Source organism: Podarcis erhardii (assembly GCF_964252035.2).
Source record: "Podarcis erhardii genome assembly, chromosome: 14".
Taxonomy (NCBI): Eukaryota; Metazoa; Chordata; class Lepidosauria; order Squamata; family Lacertidae; genus Podarcis; species Podarcis erhardii.
This window is the reverse complement of record NC_138503.1, coordinates 13394266-13414794: the sequence shown is the minus strand read 5'-3', so window position 1 is coordinate 13414794 and position 20529 is coordinate 13394266. Positions and strand designations below refer to the sequence as shown.

At 43.6% G+C, this 20529-nt stretch overlaps 1 protein-coding gene across 11 annotated transcripts in view; it reads right to left on the bottom strand.

Annotated features, from left to right (window-relative positions):
* The window catches only part of SEMA6D (semaphorin 6D), a 421542-nt gene that overhangs the window by 30864 nt on the left and 370149 nt on the right, over nt 1-20529 (bottom strand). For all 11 annotated transcript variants that reach the window (XM_081838792.1, XM_081838793.1, XM_081838795.1 and 8 more), the window contains 6 exons: nt 7075-7234; nt 6618-6729; nt 4645-4705; nt 4454-4516; nt 2892-2993; nt 899-989 (listed from right to left, as the gene is read on the bottom strand). In XM_081838792.1, coding sequence (XP_081694918.1) covers nt 899-989; nt 2892-2993; nt 4454-4516; nt 4645-4705; nt 6618-6729; nt 7075-7183 — 538 coding nt within the window. In that variant the 5' untranslated portion in view covers nt 7184-7234. Of the gene's footprint in view, nt 1-898; nt 990-2891; nt 2994-4453; nt 4517-4644; nt 4706-6617; nt 6730-7074; nt 7235-20529 lie in introns of those variants that run through there.

Below are 20529 nucleotides of genomic sequence, written 5' to 3'. Positions count from 1 at the left end.
TGCAATTTTCCCAAAATGAAAACTCATCTGCCTGCCCGCTCAAGATCCCTTGCGCTAGTGGATGGAGAATGTTGGATGCAACTCAAGGAATCAAAGCCACCCAGTCCACCAGCCCTTGGGAATTCCAGAGCTAGAACATACAGTGGTACCTCGGGTTAAGAACTTAATTCATTCTGGAGGTCCGTTCTTAGCCTGAAACTGTTCTTAACCTGAAGCACCACTTAGCTAATGGGGCCTCCCACTGCCGCCACACGATTTCTGTTCTCATCCTGAAGCAAAGTTCTTAACCCAAGGTACTATTTCTGGGTTAGCGGAGTCCGTAACCTGAAGCATCTGAAACCTGAAGCGTCTGTAACCTGAGGCACCACTGTGCTCAACAGATGACTGCCCAGCCTCTACTTGAAGACAAACACTATGGAGAACCTCTACCACTCCTTTTCTAATTAGAAATGCCATCCCCGCCCCTCCACAAATCTGTGCAGAATCAACTGATTCATGAATCAATTAACAGTGCAGTTCTACTCAGACATATGCTTCATTTAAGCTATAGGATTGCAGTGTAAGATTTCTTCAGTCAAATGGAAGTGCGAGCAGGATTCTGTCCTCCACCCCCAACATAACTCAATTAAAAGTTGATGGAACCACCAGAGCTCCAGAAAAAGAAACTACTTTGGGGGCAGAACTGTTCCAGGGCAGGGGTGTGTGTCATTTAGTCATCTCAACGTAAACCAGTTGACAATGTGATTACTAATTCCCCCAAAAGATGCATTAGACTTTAAAGAAAAAATCCTCTGCAGAGGCACACTGATGTGATACAGTTTCTTTAAAATCTCCCGTCCTCTCCGCATCACTCTCTGTATCATTTTTCACCAGGATTCATGAGAGAAAATGTTCTTACCAGCAAAGAGGGCGACGTTGGTTTGCCTGGCGTCGAACGGGCACCTGGCTAAGCCGCTGAATTCTTCTCCATCGTACTCCAAGGTATTCAGCTGTGGAAGAAAAATAAATTGTTTGGCGGTGTCACATCAAGCTCTGCAGGAAGTGTGATTTTTTTTTGGGGGGGGGGAGCAATGCTGCTTTGCATACACCATCATTCACTCTGTCAGACTTGATCTAATCTTCCATTTAATGCTTAAGAACTGGTCCTCAAGGAGCTGTGCAAAGGACGATAGCTTTTACATCCACAAGGCTATGCGTCATGATGTCTATATGTGACCTCCAGGTTCAGGGAGGCAGAATGCCACTAAATTATCAGTGCTGGGGAACAACAGCGGGAGAAAATTTCATTCAGTCCACATTTTTAAGCAAACTAACCTAATTCACATCTTCCCCTCCAAATATATGGGACTGGAACGTAATAATCCTTGGGATTTTGCATCCCTCCAAATTTTGTGATACAGGGTTGTTTCCGATGCTACTCAGAGCAAACCCATTGAAATTAATGAACCTAAATTAGTATGTCCATTAACTTCAATGGGTCTACTCTGAGGAGGACTAGCACTGGATCAACCCCCAGTTCTCAGCTCGACACCAAATGAAGACCACGTTTTTATTGCTACAGTCAATGACCAGCACTAAGGAAACAAAATATGAAGCATGTAACACACATTAACTGAATGTGTACAACAGAGTAAAAGAGAATAAAATTAGGTAAGGCAGACAAAAAACAACATAGAGTAAAATAAAATGGGCATCATAATCCTCTCATCAACTCCAAGTGTCTGGGATCAGTTCCGGACTGCTTGCTGTAACACAGCCCTTGGTCAAACTGGGATGCAAGTTGATTCGAAAGGACATAAAATACATCTGATCATCCCGGAAAATTTGATAAAGATTTTTACACTAGTCACTGTAAAATGAGCAGTGAAGGGTTTAGATCCCACCTTTCAAGCAAACAATTCTCAAATGCAGATCACAACAGGCTGCAATAACACAAAACATAAATCCTCACCCCAGGAGCCTTTAGTCCTCAGACATGGTGCCAGAGGTCAGAATAGCTTTCTCGCCATTGCTTCTGCAACCGGCATGGAGCAGAGCTTTCTGCAGTGATGAGCCACTAGGTAAAGGTAAAGGGACCCCTGACCATTAAGTCCAGTCGTGACTGACTTTGGGGTTGCGGCGCTCATCTCGCTTTATTGGCCGAGGGAGCCAGTGTACAGCTTCCGGGTCATGTGGCCAGCATGACTAAGCCGCTTCTGGCGAACCAGAGCAGCGCACGGAAACGTCGTTTACCTTCCCGCCGGAGCGGTACATATTTATCTACTTGCACTTTGATGCGCTTTTGAACTGCTAGGTTGGCAGGAGCAGGGACCGAGCAACGGGAGCTCACCCCGTCATGGGGATTCGAACTGTCGACCTTCTAATCGGCAAGTCCTAGGCTCTGTGGTTTAACCCACAGTGCCACCCGCGTCCCTTGATCCTTGATGAGCCACTAGTCATGGCTAAAAAACAACTGCCAGCCCTGCTTGCTGATGAGCTCCCTGGTTCACATCACGCCCAGCTAGATCAGCAGGGCTTTGGCTGAGGATTGCTCATAAAAGTGAACCAGTGTGGCTAGAATGCTAGATTAGGGCCTGGGAGAAAAAGGTTCAATTCCTCACTTAGCTATGAAGCTCACTGGGTGAACAGAGATAGCCTAACAGATGCTGATGGACTCCAACTCTCATCAACCCCAGCTGGTTTCGGACTACAACTTCCATCATCCCTGGTTATGGACCATGCTAGCTGGGGTTGATGAGGTACACTGGCTAAATCAAGTCAGCCTCATATATCTCACAAGAGGGAAGAGAACCATGAACACAACCCTCATCTCCTTGGAGGCGATGAGGAGGAAGATACCCACAACAGCAACACATAGAGAAGCTTCTGTCTTACTGCGCTGAGGTCCTTACCCTAAGGTAGCGGCACATGGGGTTAAAAGCATTGGTTCCACAGACAAACACCATCTCGTCATTCCTGGGGACAAAGACTTTAATAAAATTATGGCATTCGTCCTGGAAAAGAAGAAGAGAGACTGGTTTACGTTACCATTGACTCACAAATACGATTTGTTTATTAGAGAAGTGGAATGTCGAGATGACAAATTTTGAGTGACACAAGAACAAAACCAAAAGAGAAAAAAATTCAAAAGATCCTGACATTTATATTGCAACATCCCTGTTTCTGAGTGTGATTTATTATGAATACACACACACACACACACACAAACACACACACATTTTATATACCACTTAATCAGAAAAAGCTATAAGCCGTTTACATAAAAATATAAAGTAGCTGTCGCTTTGACAACAAGTACAACATAATAAAAGTGAGTGAATATTGATAAAATCAACAGTTTTAAAACAAATATGCACAAAAAAAATTACATGTCTAGGTAGGTTTGCATAAGCAAAAGAGATTTTAGGAGATGTCATAAACAGTACAGTTTATTCCTGATATCCATCGGCAGGGAGTTCCAAAGTGAATGCACTGCCATACTAAAAGATTTGATTTTTTGCACGTTGGCTGACATTTGTAAAAATGCCAGTTCTATATATGAAGGGGTTGAGTGAGCACATAGGGGATAAGGCCTTCAAGAAAACTGAGCCGAAACTGTTAAGGGGTTCATATACTAACAGTAACACCTTGAATTGTAACCTGTTAGAACTTGGACTTCTAACAGATCAGCAGGATGTGTGCAGATCTTTGAGCACAGCACTGGAGAAATCTCACTCCTGCCAGGAATCGTGCTGCAATAACTGCAGTTTCTGTACCGAGCGTAAGAGAAGATGCACATGGTATGTATTGCAATAATCCAGTCTTGGGAGTTGGTTATGCCTGGAGTACTGAGGAAAAAGCTACCATGGGCCAGGAGCAGACACAGTTATCATATCAGCTGAAGCAGACAACAGATGCTTCTATATACTGAGGCCACCTGAGCATTCAGGGGCAGTTGCATAAAATGCAAATTCTTGTGTCTGTAAGTAGAATCCAAGTCCCATCTCCACTATACATTTAAAGCAGTATCATATCACTTGAAACAGTCAAAGAATCCTAGGAACTGTATGTATGTATTTTTTTATTCACTAATACGGCTTGATTGTCAGGGGGAAACCCCCAGTGCAGTTGTTTGTTATGGGTGCAAAGAGTTGTTAGGAAACCTCTATTTTCCTCACAGAGCAGTGGTTCCCAGAGTGGTTTAACACATTCAATCCCTCTTTCTGGAGGTCTCTGGGAATTGTAGTTCTGTGAGGGGAATAAGCAGCGTTAATAAACTACAGTTCCCAGGATTCCTTGAGTGCAGCAATGACAGTTTTAAAATGACATGATACTGCTTTAAACGTACTGTTCAGATGGGGCCTCATTCATTATCAGTTGTACATTGGCTTCAAGCCCAACTTTAAAAAACATAAACAAGGATTTAAATGCTTTAAAAAAAAGGTGTATGGGGGAGGGAAAGGACAAAACGTACTTTGTGTTTTCCCTTCATAGCGCAGTTCTCTCTGTCCTGTTGCCTTGACCGCCATGTTAATTTCTGTTCCAATAAAATGAAGAAACGAAAATAAGAACATTCTAATGTTTAATGTAGAATTATCATTATTTGTTTCTTTTTTAAACAACAACAACAACAACAACCCCCAAATTAAGCTGTTTTTCCAATACCTTGCTTGGAGCAACTTCTCCCTTTGGAATGTCGTTCAAGTTCACAGTGTAAACTTGATCCCTATAAGAGCAGAGGGGAAAATGGGAATAAGACACCATCAAACCCCCTCAACTCACTGAGAATGAACATCCAAATAGGAAACAAACATTAACTCTCAACACACCAGGTCTGAAAGCGTTTATGAAGGACTACACACATGAAATGGACTTTATATTGATGTAAAACAACAGAGGTGCTGTTGGAAGGAAATTACAGAGGTCAGCTGTGAGAATGGACTAACATCAAGAGAAGGATGAAGAGGAGATTAAAGAAGAATGAAGTAATTCCTCATCAGGAAGTAAAGAACATATGTTTGCAACAGGAGTGGGAAACCTATTTTTTTAAAGAAATTGTATTAAATTTAAATAATTTGTACAGATTTGTATTAATTTGGAAAACCAATAAATAATAATAATAATATATATAAAAGAGAATGAATATCCAAATAGCACCCTCCTCGTTCTATTAAATGGGGATACTGTGCCCCTGGGATAATAATAATAATAATAATAATAATAATAATAATAATAATAATAATAATAATAATATATTATTTGTACCCCGCCCATCTGGCTCGGTTTCCCCAGCCATTATGAAGAAGGACTTCGTAATGGCACCAAAGCTCACTTACTGGGGTGACTATCTTGTAGCAGGACCCTCTCTGCTATGCCATAGAGAAGGCCCATAGTGAAGAATAAGTGCAGAACAACAGTCACACGTTTATTTTAAAGTCAAATAGTTTTCTCAAAGTTACAAAGAATCGAGTTAAATACTAGTTACATTTTTAAAAATCCAGTTATCCCAGGGCACCAAATGGGCAGAATAGCAGAAGGCAAGTCTGCATTTACTACTGATGAAGCAACTGTGTAAACTACAGTCAACTTGGTAAAATATTGTCTGTATGAGCTTGCTTACTTTTCCATAAGTTAATGGGACAGAGAACAAAAATGGGGAAAAACGGAAACAAACAATTCAGATAGCGGCCAGGAATACCCCCCCCCCCCCAAAGGAGTTTGACCCCACAACTCCCTCTCCCTGCAGCTACAGTTCTGGAACAGATCCATGAAACCTCCATACCATATAGCTGGGTCATACTACACTGGGAGGAGAAGTATTTGGGTATCAACTAGGGGTGGAAGAATATGTCAATCTGGCTTCTGTCAGTTTCTCATTTCATGACAGTTCTCCACATTTGTGCAGCGATTTGCCACTTTTCAAAAAATACATTTTTTGAAAAATTATCAGCATTTTAGTGCTGATTTCCCTGAATAAACACAATTTCTGACCGCTTTTCACATTTTCTCAAGCCATTAAATAATGCACTTTAGCATGTTATTTTCAACCAATACACACGTTTTTATGCATGCTTTACCTTAATCTAAAGGGTTTGGGGACACATTACTTGCATCCCCATAAATTTGAAAAAGTGCACATTTTGGAGGCATTCCGGTGCATTTATTGTTCAGAAAGCGAGAATTAGGCAAGTTCCCCTTTAACTGCTAACTTAATTGCATTTCTCCTTCTTCCCTAGTACCAAGGACACCTACGCAAGGGAGGCATTTGGCAGTGCTGCCAGAAACAAGAGACTGATACACTCGCACATACCTGGTTTCCAGTCTAGAAATGTGTGTCTCATACATGCATTACCATTTAAACCCTACTGGGCTTCTTGGGGATATCTGTATCAGCCCTGTTCAAAAGAGGTGGCTGGATTAGATGGTCTGATTTAGCAGGGCTTCTCTTCTGCAATATATTGTGTCCCTCTCCCTCTGTGCATTCATTTCCCCCTTCCAATTCTATTTCCCGATCCCATTCTCTACAGATTACTTTTAAACAAGGTGCACAGATTAAATGCAAAACCAACCAGGGCAGGGGTGGGTAGGAGGGAGGGAGAGAGAATTTTAATTTAATCAACTGACTGCGGGAAAATTACCTGCCAGCAATATAAAGTGTGTCTCGAATTTTCAACATCAGTTGAAAGTCCAGCCTATGCTGGGATTCATTGCCTGAAGGGCGTCCTTTAAATACTGGATATTGCCTTGAATCTGCAAGTAAAAATGGGTTACGCCATCACTCAGGATTATAGAGCTAAAGAATCAATAGACAACATTGATTAGCTGTATATACTGGGAGCAGAAGGCTTAAACTAAATTCCTTGCATAATGCGCTGAATATAAATGAATATATGGCAGGAACTCTGCAAACACGCTTTAAAACAAACAAACTTGAACTTACTGCACACTTTTGAATGCTATTATTGTTATTATTATTATTATTAATGATGGAATTGCCTAATAAGTGAAAAGCCAAGTCAATCTCAGAAGGAACAACTGCTTTCCCTCAACAACAACAAAAAATAAATGGCAAGTTTGTTCCTGCTGGTTACTCACAGTGGTAGTCAACAACATTAATAGGGTCGTCGTCTTCTGGGAAGCTGACGGCAGCACTTCGGGAGGCGGTCAATAGCATCACGCAAGCAGAAAGCAGCAAGAGCCTCATGACTGGTGTGTATGGAGGGTGTAGAATGAGCCACTTGGTAATACTATTTACCTGCAGGGTTTAAAAAAACAAAAAACCGCCCTCAAAATAACAATAAAACACACAGAGGGAGGTTGATTCTACTTCAATGCCCGAGCCAATGAGCGACTCCTTAATTCACACTTTATGCGAGTGAAGATTGTGTAAATTATGTTGCATGAAAGGTCTCTTTGTGTTTGTCGACAGAAAAACTGCTATGTGACAGCCCTGATTAAAACTTTTCTGCGACATATTGACATTTGCTAATTTTTGAGCTAAATTTACAAGTGGGTTTCTTTTCTGGAGGGAGCTGACGAATGTCACCCCGGCTGAATCACAAGGATTGCAAACAGAACATGCAGCCTTGCTGACTTGGCAGGAAGATTGTTAACGTTGGGATTAGAATATTAATTAAACTGCAATCTCTTTCCCTTCTCCAACTAATTGCCACATGGTACCCAATAAAGCCTTTGCCTGTAAGTTAACCAAAGCTCCTTTACAAAATTCAAGGCACATCCAATCCATGTAAACTCCAAGCCAAGTTTTTATTTTTACCTGGGGGGTGGTGGTGATTCTCTGTAAGAGTATTTTCTTGTTCCAAATTATCATTTGAATACTTAATATCCCAGGTTGCCTAACAAAACTGAGCTAGATGACCAAACTGAAACGACACACTTGTGCGTTTCACAAATCAACCACCTCAGTTTATGCTAAAGCTGCAACAATTGTTGTTTTGCCCTGCAAAACATAAGGAATATAGGAAGCTGCCATAAAACAGGTCAGATTATGCAACTTGCTAGACCAATACTGTTTGCTCTGACCAGCAGAGGCTGTCCAAGCTCTGAGGCTGAAATCTTTCCCATTATCTGCTACCAGATCCTTTTATGGGGCATCATTTTCAGAAGACATTTGGAGGAGAAGAGGCCTGTTGCTATTAGTAACTGGCAGCAATTTATGCTATTGTGCATTTTTATGGATTTTATGGATTCTTATCTACCTGTTGTGACTTTGGCCTATGCAAAGGGCAGTATATAAATCATCTAGATAAATAACTAGAAAGGGCATGGATTGAACCTGGAACATTAGGAACACAAAAAGCTGCCCTGTACAGAGCTGGACAATTGGTCCATGTAATAATAATGATGATGACAAATTATTATATGCTGCCCAACTGACAGGGCTGCTCCAGCCACTTTGGGTGGCTTCCAACAAATTAAAACATCAAACCCAGTAAAAGATTAAAACTTCCCTATAGGGGGCCTTCAGATGTCTTCTAAAATAGTTCTTTGTTTCCTTGATATCTGATGGGAGGGCGTTCCACAGGGTGGGCGCCACCATCGAGAAGGCCCTCTGCCTGGTTCCCTATAGCTTTACTTCTTGCAGTGAGTAAACCTCCAGAAAGCCCTCGGAGATGGATCTCAGTGTCAGGTCTGAACGATGGGGAAGGAAATGGCTTTGGCCCAGATATTCCAGATAGGTCTTTAAAGGTCAGCACCAACATTTTGAATTGTGCTCGGAAATGTACCAAGGCAGATCAATGTTACATGGTCCCGGCAGCTGTTCCCAGTCACCAGTCTTGCAGCCACATTCTGGATTAGTTGTACTTTCTGGGTCACCTTCAAACGTAGCCCCACACAAAACAGGGCTAGTTCAGTATTGACTGGCAGTGGCTTTCCAGGGCATGATCCACAAGGCCTCCTTGAAAGGTCTGAGAATTTTACCAAGGGTATAATGGGGAAAATGTTCTGCTAGGCAACCTGGTTTCAAGCTGTTTAGGGCTTTTATGTGATAAAACCTTGATTGCAGCTCAGTACCTAACAGGCAGGCAAGTGCAGATCTTTCACCACGGGTGTAATACGTGTATAGCCTTGAGAGTGCTAGCTGCTTCCTTCTGCACTGGCTACAGCTGATTAAACAAGTGCAGCCCTATACACAGTGTATTACAGTAGTGTTACCATGGGGCTACCAATGCATGAACCAAAGTAGCCTGATTATTCCTATCTAGGAATGGGCATCAAAACCCAAAACTGGTGGTGGTTGCTCCCTGCCACCAAGGCCACTTGGGCCTCCAGTGACAGAGCTGACTCCAGGCACACTGTGTACCTGCTCCATCACAGGGTGTGCAACCCCATCTAAAAGAGGCAATACCTAGATCCAGAGATCCCCCACCCTCAGGGTCTCTGTCTTGCTAGGCTTGTCTCAGTTACCGTATTTTTCGCTCTATAACACGCACCTGACCATAACACGCACCTAGTTTTTAGAGGAGGAAAACAAGAAAAAAAAAATCTAAACGAAACAGTGGATGTATGATTTTTGTGGTTCATGCTGTGGCCACAGACATGTGATCTGACGGTGAGTTTGGGGTAGCCCAATGCAGAAATCCTGAGGATCCATGTGGATCCATGCTTTGTAACCACATTTTTGCACCACTGTGGCCCCAGGCAAGAGAGGGTGCGTGCTTTTTTTGGTGAAAGCTGTAGCCATTGACATGCTATGTGATCTGATGGTGAATTTGGGGTGACCCAGTGCAAAAATCCTGAGGATCCATGTGGATCCGTGCTTTGTAACCATGTTTTAGGTGGGGAGGGAAGGAAAAGCACTCAAGGGACAAGGAGCACACGTGGGGTGGGTGGAGAAGGATGCTGCTAATAATGCAGAAGAAGGGTATAAGAGGAGAAGGCTCCTCTCCTCTCCCGCTTTGCTCCTTTGAAGCAAGCAGGCTCTGCTTCTCTCCCACCTCCCCGGCTTAGCGCTTAGTCATCTGAAAAACCTCGCTGCTATTTAGCGAGCTGAGTGGGGAGGAGAGAGAGACATGGTTGCTTTAAAGGAGCCAACCGGACAGGAGCCGCTTACACTCATGTAAGTGGCTCCTCTCCTCTCCCGCATTGCTACTTTGAAGCAAGCAGACTCTGCTTCTCTCCCTCCTTCCCACTCAGCGACTCTTCTCCCGCTTTGCTGTTTCAAAGCGAGCCATGGAGGAGGGAAGGAAGGGGAACCATGGATCCTCTGCTCACGACTGCAGCAGATTCCCCCCGCCATCCGTAGGCATTCACTCCATAACACGCACAGACATTTCCCCTTACTTTCTAGGAGGAAAAAAGTGAGTGCTATGGTGCAAAAAGTACAGTAATTAGCCCTCATTCAGCCAGTTGTCAGAGATGATGTGTCAGGGAACTGCCATCGGAAAGGCAGGAGGTGGAGGGGCTCTCAGAAGTCAGGAGAGACTCAGCAGCGGAGGAAGGCACCAGCAGGGGGAGAGTGGGAGATCAGAGAGAGAGGGAGGCGAAGGAATGGCTCAGGGAGTCTTCTAGCGATAACAGATAACAGCGGAGAAGTCTCAGGACCTCCCATAGGTACACCCACTCCTCGCCGGAAACTGTCGCGCCGAGAATCCAGACAACGCGTTTCCGTCAAGGAGCTTTTATGCTGGAGTAAATTCCGTAAACGCCCACTGTCGGATTCTGCCAGCGATTGAGGGAGCCATGCTTAAGGGCTCCGCTAAAGACAGAGCTTTGCTAAGCTGAGCAAACTCTGAGGGACTAAGCTTTTACGCACAAGCAGCTCATCATCCCATCACATGATGCAATTGGAGTTTAGCAACATCTGGAAAGCTACTGGTTCCCTACTCCTGTGTTGGTCATTTGTGCCTACAAACCCAGTGTCTAAGCTACTGTGGAGATAGGCAAGGTACACAGCCCTTAATGAAATTCTTAAGCCCGACTCCTAGATCCCCTGCTCAGTTTTAGCTGAATCACACACCTCTTAGAGTCTTCTAAAAATGGTAGCTAAAGAGAGATGGTCTGTGATTTGAGCAGTGTGTAAAAATGCAGAGGGGAAAAGGGGTCAACATTTGTAAAGCGTACCATTGGAAAACTTTCGTAATCCTTTTTTTTTTTTTTTGCCCCAGATGAGCACTGGTTTACAAGACTATTCACGGGAATGCAGGATGTGATTCTAGACCTGGCTACCATTGCAAGCTTGAGCTCATCCCAGTCCTTAATTGATTTCTGGGCCGGCTTGCTTGAATGAGGTCATTTTGGAATCAGCCCGGATGGGGGTACTACTTGGCAAAGCAAATTGCGAGGGAGTTCTTAGCCATTAAGAGCTGACCCGAAAAAGATGCATTTCTAACTGTTAATGATGTTTCTGCATCACAGGTCCACCAGTCCAGAACTGATGGGCTGCCCTCTTTGCCAAGATTGATGAGCAGCGGTGGCTAACAGACACTAATGATTCCTGGCATTTTCCCTCTGCTCTTCCCCGTCCCGACAGCCTCCCATGATGAAGCATCTAACATTAAATTGCTAATGAATAAACGTAAACAAACCAGAAGGACTAGGCTGGAAGGAGAAAGAAACAGCATAACCCAAATGCAACCAAACACAAGGTATTTTGTAACACAACCGTTTCAGAGTGGGAGGCAATAAAGCATCTAAGAAGGACTCTGCTGTCCTTCTCTGGGGTGGAGAGACATGTTTGGTCCAAGGGTCACATTTCCTTCCAGGGGCCACAAGCCAGTGATGGATGTGGCCAGAGTCAAAAGTGGGCAGAGCAATTGATGTGGTCTTAGCTTTGCACATGCAAAATTCCAGTAATGCAAAAACCACACACACACACACACACACACACACACACACACACACTTTTCTATCCTCCGTGAGGAATGATCACAGTTCAAAGACACATGTCAGCCATGTCAGCAAAACACTCAAGAAGGCTGTGGAGGGGACCAAGTGTGGGGAGAACCCGGGGAGAAAGAATGGTCCACTAAGAGTCCCGGGGGTTGGACAGATAGGCCTGGAGAGCTTTCCTGTGCATCAGCTGAGCAGCCTCAACAAGCCTCTGGCTTGTGAGGAGACCCTCCTCAGAGCTTGAAGAGGATGTCCTCTTCGGACTCCAAGGAGGGTCTCTGCATGAGCTGGAGGGGTGACAGGACTTCCTCAGCTGACGTGAAGGGCAGTGGCTGTTGCTACAGCTGCGCCACCCCACATGCTAGCTGTTAGGCAGGGAGGCTGAGCACCTTCAGTAAAGCTCCACTGGCCCACCAGCTCATGAGGAGACCCTCCGCAGAGCCCTAATAGGTCCTCTTTGGGCTCCAGGTGGGTCTCCGCAGGAACCAGGAGGGCTCTCTAGGGTCCATCCCATTTTATGGAACTTTGCCTATGGGCACAGGGGTTCGGAACATGACCTCCCGGAATAAATGGAGACTAATCTGTACAGGAAATCTAAACAGGCAACTGCCTACCTGATGAAACTTTGAAGAGCTTTGCTCTGTGGCTATAACAACAACAACAACAACAACACACTATAAAATTTATATACCACTTGATTTAAAAAACAAAAACAAATCTTGGTGGTTAAAAACCCCCTCAAATAACAACAACAACAACAACCTGTCCTTCAACAGAAGATCTTAGGAATTCTTACAGCATTATAGAATATAGCATTAAAAAGTTGAAAGCAAATCACAATCTCAACTAGTGTCGGTCCTAATATTTGTGTGTGTGTGTGTGTGTGTGTTTAGTGCCAACAGAGAAATGTCTCCCCCCATTTTGCGGGAAACGGACAAAATATTCCGCACTCCATTTCACAGCCGCAGCCCTGGATAGTAATATTGATAGACCTCAAAGAGTTGTTCTGAGATTTACTGAGAATAATGTATCACTTGGAAGGACAGCATAAATATCATCCTGGTTGCCTAAAGAGAACAACAAGGCCTTGTGAAATTCTCATCGAGGCAGTTACCTGCATCAGCACAAAACCCGCAGGTCAGTTTCTCTTTGCAAGTGTGCTCAGGGGACAACCGAAGTGCAATCCATACTGAAGGCAGAGGTGTAGGCTGCGCAATGAATCAGGGAGTGGTATTTGTGCAGGCCTGGGCTGTCACCCACCAAACTGCTCTTGATTCACGAGGCACACTATGTACTCTAACACCAGCTATGACGAATGGACTGTCTAGACATGAATTTGCAACCAAATCTAGGAGGTCGCTTAGTATAAGGAGTTAAAAAATACAACAACCACAACCCCACCTCAATCACCACAGCGCAGGCACCTGAAGTATGGAAGTAATAATAGGACTGCCCTACCTGGCAAGGCTATTGTAAAGGTTACTTGCACAATTTGCACAAAGCGCCTACCTGAAACTTTATATTACCATTGTCAAACCTTTTATTTTGACTTCCCAGTTTTGGGGGGGGGGCACAACTATGGTCTTGACACTGTTCTGCTTATTAAATGTACTGATGCATTTGAATTTGCATTTATCACTTTTATTGGCTTTAAATTTTGTTCTTCTACATGTATTTTAATAAATCTGTTTTTATATTGTTTTAATTCTACTTTAATTAAAAAGGTAAAGGGACCCCTGACCATTAGGTCCAGTCGTGGCCAACTCTGGGGTTGCAGCGCTCATCTCGCTTTATTGGCCGAGGAAGCCGGCGTACAGCTTCCGGGTCATGTGGCCAGCATGACTAAGCCACTTCTGGTGAACCAGAGCAGTGCACGGAAATTCCGTTTACCTTCCCACCAGAGCGGTACCTATTTATCTACTTGCACTTTGACGTGCTTTTGAACTGCTAGGTGGGCAGGAGCTACTTTAATTACTTTACAGCTATTATCTTTGATATATTTTTTAGCATTCTGTGTTTCATTCACATTTGTTTTAATATTTGTGAGGCGTCTTCTCGGAGAAAGGTGGAATGTAAATGAGTAACACCACTACCAACAAGAACAATTTAAATTATGTTTGTTGACTTGTCTTCTAAGGGTTGTAAATTGCCTCAGGATTGATATGGAATGTGGTCTATACATTTTTTTAAGAATAAAAATAATAAGTTAACAATAAAAGAGGGTACATAAAGGCAGCATGCATTGATTTAGGAAAAAAGGAGGAGCCACACATGGGACATGAATGAAACCCCATTCCTATTGACTCAGAGTTTTTCCCATACCATCTGCCTAGCTATTTACACTTATGCTTTCAAGGGGTTTAGGATAGCTTCCACTACATTATGTGCCTTCAGAATACTCTTTGTGCTAGATACAGAACTTAAGGCATAACTACCTTGTCTCATTGATTTCAATGCATCCTAAGTTCAACTGGCCTAGCCTGGATTCAACCCAATGTGTCCTTGCTACTGTCTTTCTCTGAAGCCAATTAGCCACTTAGGAAAGCTGTAATAGTTAGAGTAGTTAGAGTAGAGCTTTCCAAACTATTCATGTTGGTGACACACTTTTTAGACATGCATTATTTCGCGACACAGTAATTCAGTTTTGCATCATTTTGCGACACAGTCATTCAGTTGTGCATCATTTTGCGACACAGTCATTCAAATTTACTAGCAAACCAAAGGTTAAACGAACCCTTTTCTAGCCCTGGGAGAAGCGCAGAGAGCATTTGCACGACACACCTACACATTTTAGCCAATGCACAGTTTGGAAAGCTCTGAGTTAGAGAGTTTGACTAGGGCCTGGTTTCAAATACCCACTTGGCTATGAAGCTCACTGGATGATTTTGTTGATTATTTAATTTCTATACTGCTTACCGGTAATATTTTTAAAAACAGTTCTAAGCATATGTCAGGGAACTGCCATCGGAGAGGCAGGTGGTGGAAGGGCTCACGGAAGCTAGGAGAGACTCGACAGCGGAGGAAGGAACCAGCAGGGGGAGAGAGGGAGTCCAGAGAGAAAGTGAGTCGGAGGGATGGCTCAAGGAGACTTCCAGCGAAAACAGTGGGGAAGCTGCAGGACCTCCTATAGGTACACCCATTCCTCGCCGGAAACTGTCGCGTCAAGAATCCCGAAGACGCGTTTCCGTTAAGGAACTTTCATGTTGGAGCAGATTCCGTAAACGCCCAGTGTTGGATTCTGCCAGCGATTAAGGGAGTCATGCTTTAAAGGGCTCCGTGAAGGACAGAGCTTTGAGAACCATGCCCAAGCTCTGAGGGACTAAGTTTTTTACGCACAAGCAGCTCATCATCCCATCACAGCATAGAAAACTGAAGCAACAACAGACCACTTAAACAAAATATTGCAAAAATACACACTTAAAAATGCTACATTAATACAGTGGTACCTCAGGTTAAGAACTTAATTCATTCTGGAGGTCCGTTCTTAACCTGAAACTGTTCTTAACCTGAAGCACCACTTTAGCTAATAGGACCTCCTGCTGCTGCCGCACCGCCAGAGCACGATTTCTGTTCTCATCCTGAAGCAAACTTCTTAACCTGAAGCACTATTTCTGGGTTAGCGGAGTCTGTAACCTGCAGTGTATGTAACCTGAAGCGTATGTAACCTGAAGCGTATGTAACCTGAGGTACCACTGTACAAAGATTAATATATAGGCAATGACCGATTTACGAGCATCCAACTGACATGTGACCCGGAAGTGCATCATGGCGACCCGGAAGTGGTTGGAAAAGGGGGTGGGGGCATAATGGGACATGGCAGGCTTATGCCACTCCACCATCATGTGTGATGACTTGGAACACAACCCCCATGCAAATTGGGGGTTGCCTGTATATATAAATTGATATCAATTCTTTTTCCTACTGACACACCTTCCCTCTCAGCCTCCAGGTTCAAACCCAAACAAACCCTCAGCTTACCTACAAATAAATCTAACAAAGAGATAAGTTCCTGGAAAAAGTGGGCATTGCCTTAGTCTTTCTTGCTAGACTTGCTTTTTGTGGGCAGGTCCAAGATGGATGGTACTTCTTCTGGCTGCCCAATGCTGTTTCCCATTCAACTGTACTCTCCACACTTAAGGTGCTACTGGAAGGAATTTTTTTATTTTGTTTTCTCCACACTCAGTTCTGGGTACAGCAAGTTTATTGAGCTTATCAGAGGGTCCTAAGGATGGGAAGAGCACCTCCCTCCACTCACAGCTCTTTCTTTTTTAATATCTTTTTTTGTTTTTACAAATATTTTCAAACATAATAACATTTTCATATAACAATATAATAAAATTTTGGCTATATAAGCCTGGAACTTCCCTCCTTCCCGGGTGATGGTTTCCAAACTTATTCTCTATTACTGCATTTTCTTATATTTTTATTACTATTAAATCATAATCTTATATAAATGATTTCTAAGTTGTAATTCTAACATCACAAAGCTTCTTGTAGCCCTACTAGCGATGTCAGTTGTTTACAGTTGTCTTTCAAATATAACATAAATTTATTCCAGTCTTTCAGGAATGTCTGGTCCTGTTGGTTGCAAATTTTCCCTGTCAATTTCGCCAATTCGGCATAGTCCAGTAATTTCATCTGCCACTCTTCTTTCATTGGTAATCACAGCTCTTTCTTCATCCTCTCCTCCTCCTCTAGCTGCTGTCCAAGGTTTATCTTGTTCCTCTAGTAGCTTCATTTGAGGAGTTACTTTTTCAGCCACAGCAATCTTCCATGGTGTTACTTTGACCTTGGGCAGGTCACTGTCTCTCTGCCTAACCAACCACACAGAGCTGTAGTGTGGATAAAATGTAGATGTGAAGAAACAGATATTCCACCTTGGGGTTTCTTGGGAGAAAGACAGGATATCAACAACAACTGTGATTTCCCCAGGAATATCTGGGTAATAGGCAGCGTGCTAGACTAAATGGACTTCTCATTTGATCCCTCCTGGAAGATCTTTTTGAGGTTCAAATCCTTGAACAACCATGGAGGTCATTAGATGGTTATGATCAAACTCCTGTACCACTGACAAACCTACCAATAAGGTAATTCAGATAAGAATTCCAAACTGCCGTCCAAAAGAGTAACCTTTCAAGTTAAGTCCTGGAGTCATTTGTTTCGAATAAACAGAAAATCAGCAGACATCAGAGAAGAACCAATTGATCTTCTCTGAGTTAACCATACTTATGGATTGCGAGTTGTTCTTCTTGCCCTTGGAGAGCTGTATAAATTGGTTGACTGACAGTTGGTGGGGCACACTTCTGTACACTGCGGCCAGAGAATCAGATGGTAAAGTTGCCCAGAATGAATTCATGCCTGCATATGCCAGGTTCTTATCACTGCAACTGGACAATGCTCCATTGCTGCCATCAAGGAGGTTGGGACAACAGCCTCACGAAAGCATTTCGTACACATTCGGTCACCATTTTGCGCATGTTCTGATTGCAATGGCTAAATTATCAAGTCAGAGAAAAAGTCCCCTGCAAAACTGGTTTGACAGAAGCCAAACGAGTTCAAATGATGCCATTTTATTACAGCATTTTACATAACGACTGAACCCGGGGAGGTTTACAGGAAAATAAAAACTGGGATTTGAGGGCAAATATGGTGTAGTGTATATTACATGAATGTTCCCTTTCCTATGAGCAGTGGTAAAGGTAAAGGGACCCGTGACCATTAGGTCCAGTCGTGACTGACTCTGGGGTTGCAGTGCTCATCTCGCTTTATTGGCCGAGGGAGCCGGCGTACAGTTTCCAGGTTACGTGGCCAGCATGACTAAGCTGCTTCTGGCGAACCAGAGCAGCACACGGAAACGCTGTTTACCTTCCCGCCGAAGTGGTACCTATTTATCTACTTGCACTTTGATGTGCTTTTGAACTGCTAGGTTGGCAGGAGCAGGGACCGAGCAACGGGAGCTCACCCCGTCGTGGGGATTTGAACCGCCGAACTTCTGATCGGCAAGCCCTAGGCTCTGTGGTTTAACCCACAGCGCCACTTGTGCAGTGGTAGATGTATGCAATACCTAGTGCATACAAGTTGCATGTAGGAAAAGCACTGTTGCCCTTGGGCTCTGTTTGTGGGCCTCACCTAGGCACCTGATTAGCCACTGTAAGAACAAGGGGTGGAACATGATGGGACTATGGCCTGATTCTGTGGGGCTTTTCTTATGTTCTGTCAGCTTGAATGAAAAAAGATGCAGAGGCTCAGACTTTGGCAAGTCTCAGGAAAGAAAACGTAGAATGCAGTCACTGAGAATATCTCTCTCTCTCTCTCTCTCTCTCTCTCTCTCTCTCTCTCTCTCTCTCTCTGCCTGCTGTTGCAATTCTGACTTGGTGAATAGATGGAATACTTCACAATTCCACTGAGCAAACCGTTGAGTCGCCCAGAGTCCCTTCTTGAGGCCCAGCAGCTCCTCGAACCCCTTTTAGATACTATTTTCATTGCAAGAATACCTTCGATTTCCCAGAATCATGTGGCCCTCTTTGAAAAGCGATGCAGCTTTAAGTTGTTAAATCTCTAAGAGAATTACTTGGGAGAACATGTTTGTCTCTGAGCTCACTTGTGGCAAGGACCTGACCTCGGAGGACACATCCTGGCACACTCTCATTAAAGACCTCCTGAGTGGAAGAAAAACCTGCAACAAAGGCAAAAAATTTCATGGGAACATGAAGGTGAGATCTTTTTATTCCTGGTAATCCCTTTTAAATAACTCTCACCTTTTGCTCTCTCATTCTGTCAAGGAAAGTGCCTATAACTGCAGAGAAGAAAGATCTTGCCCGGTGCAGGAGATGAAAAAGTCTGATCTGAGCCAGATTAAGTCTGCAAACCCTGTCCTATAATTTATGTTAGCTTTTTTTAGTTGGGGGGCGGCGGGATAAAGCGCGAATATGAACAGGAATAAATCTGCTCAGAGTCTATCCAGATTAGCCTACTTGATCTGTTAAGTAACAAGCTTGTCCACCCTCAAATTGGAGCAAATTGTTGCTGAGGCACTAGAGAAGAGGTCCACCATGCTTTTTGGGTCTGTGTGCACATTTACAAAGCATAGAAACTGTTGTAGGTACCCCACTCTCTACATTGGTTGCAGAAGAATGCTTCTTTCAGCCTAATTTCAGTAGGGGGGGGGGAGGAGTGGGGCAGATACCCTGCAGGCACCAAGGAACATCTCTGCAGGCCCAAGTGTGCCCACAGGCATGGCACTGCCAACCCCTGCACTAGAGAGTGTAGGTTACATTTTTTGGAAGTGCAACAGCACGGATCATTCCGTTTGTAACTTAAGGGTTAATTTTATGTAATTTTTGAAGTAAACTAGCCAGGAATGGGATGGGGGAGGTGTGTCTTAGCAATAAGTAACTGCCAATAAAACAAAACTTTAAAATCAAGTAGACATTAAAACATGTATCAAATATAGACAGACAGAATAAAATTGACCAATGTACATAATAAAGTTCATCTGGGTATGGTTGCCTAAACAAAAGAAGTTTTAGCATGCACTGGAAACAGCACAGCAAAGGTGCCTGATTAATAATAGTAATAACAATGATTATAATACAATATTTCTGCCCTGGATATCTGATGGAAACCTTCGCTAGTATGTTTCCACAGGCAATTGAAGACTTTTAAAAATTTATGCAAGCATTTCCAGACTATTGATCACCAACTTGCTCATCTCTATCTTTCCTTAGCTTAAAACAAAACAAATTCCTTCCAGTAGCACCTTAAAGACCAACTAAGTCAGTTCTTGGTATGAGCTTTCGTGTGCATGCACACTTCTTCAGAGTGTATCTGAAGAAGTGTGCATGCACACGAAAGCTCATACCAAGAACTGACTTAGTTGGTCTTTAAGGTGCTACTGGAAGGAATTTGTTTTGTTTTGACTATGGCAGACCAACACGGCTACCTATCTGTAACTTTCCTTAGCTTATTTGCAATATGGTTGAGCAGTCTGTTTAAATCGTTTCATAGAAGTAATGCTTAAGACAAGGATGAAGAACTTCAGCCCTGGGGGTGCGGTCAAATGCAACAGCTACCTGTCCCTTTAAGATCTCCTGAGGCCACACCTCCTTTGCTAGGCCACACCCCTCAATGGACCTGCTTCTTACCCTGAGCATTTTTGCCTGGAGGGAATGAGTCCTTGAGCTCCAATTATGCCTCTTGCTTGCCTGGATGAAGGATATAGAGACATGTTTATGTGCACAGTGGTGTACTGTGCTAATGTAAAATTTACATTCTGTGCTCTCCTCTAAGTCATGACTTCAAGGAACTAGGAAAACTAAAGCAACCGAGGCATTGGAGTCTCTTCCCTCCCTTCTCATATGTCAAGGTTGACAGTGTCTATTTTGTTCTACCTAGTTATTTATCAAGCCCATCATTTTTGTCCATCTGTCTCTGAAGTAGGTCGTCTGGGCCATAGCATACTATTCCTGTGTAGTTCTATGTAGCTTCAGAGCACCTCTACCAATGTGAACCTATGAGGACCCTTCAATTTTCATCTGAGGCTCTTCTCAGGGTGCCCCCTCTGAGGTTCAGAGGGTTCAGAGGTTCAGAGGGTGGTGGAAATGAAGAGAGCTTTTCAGTGGTGAATCCTCGCTTGCGGCAGGCTCTCTCCAGTGAGGTCCACCTGGTGCCATCATTAATATCCTTTCAGTTCTAGCT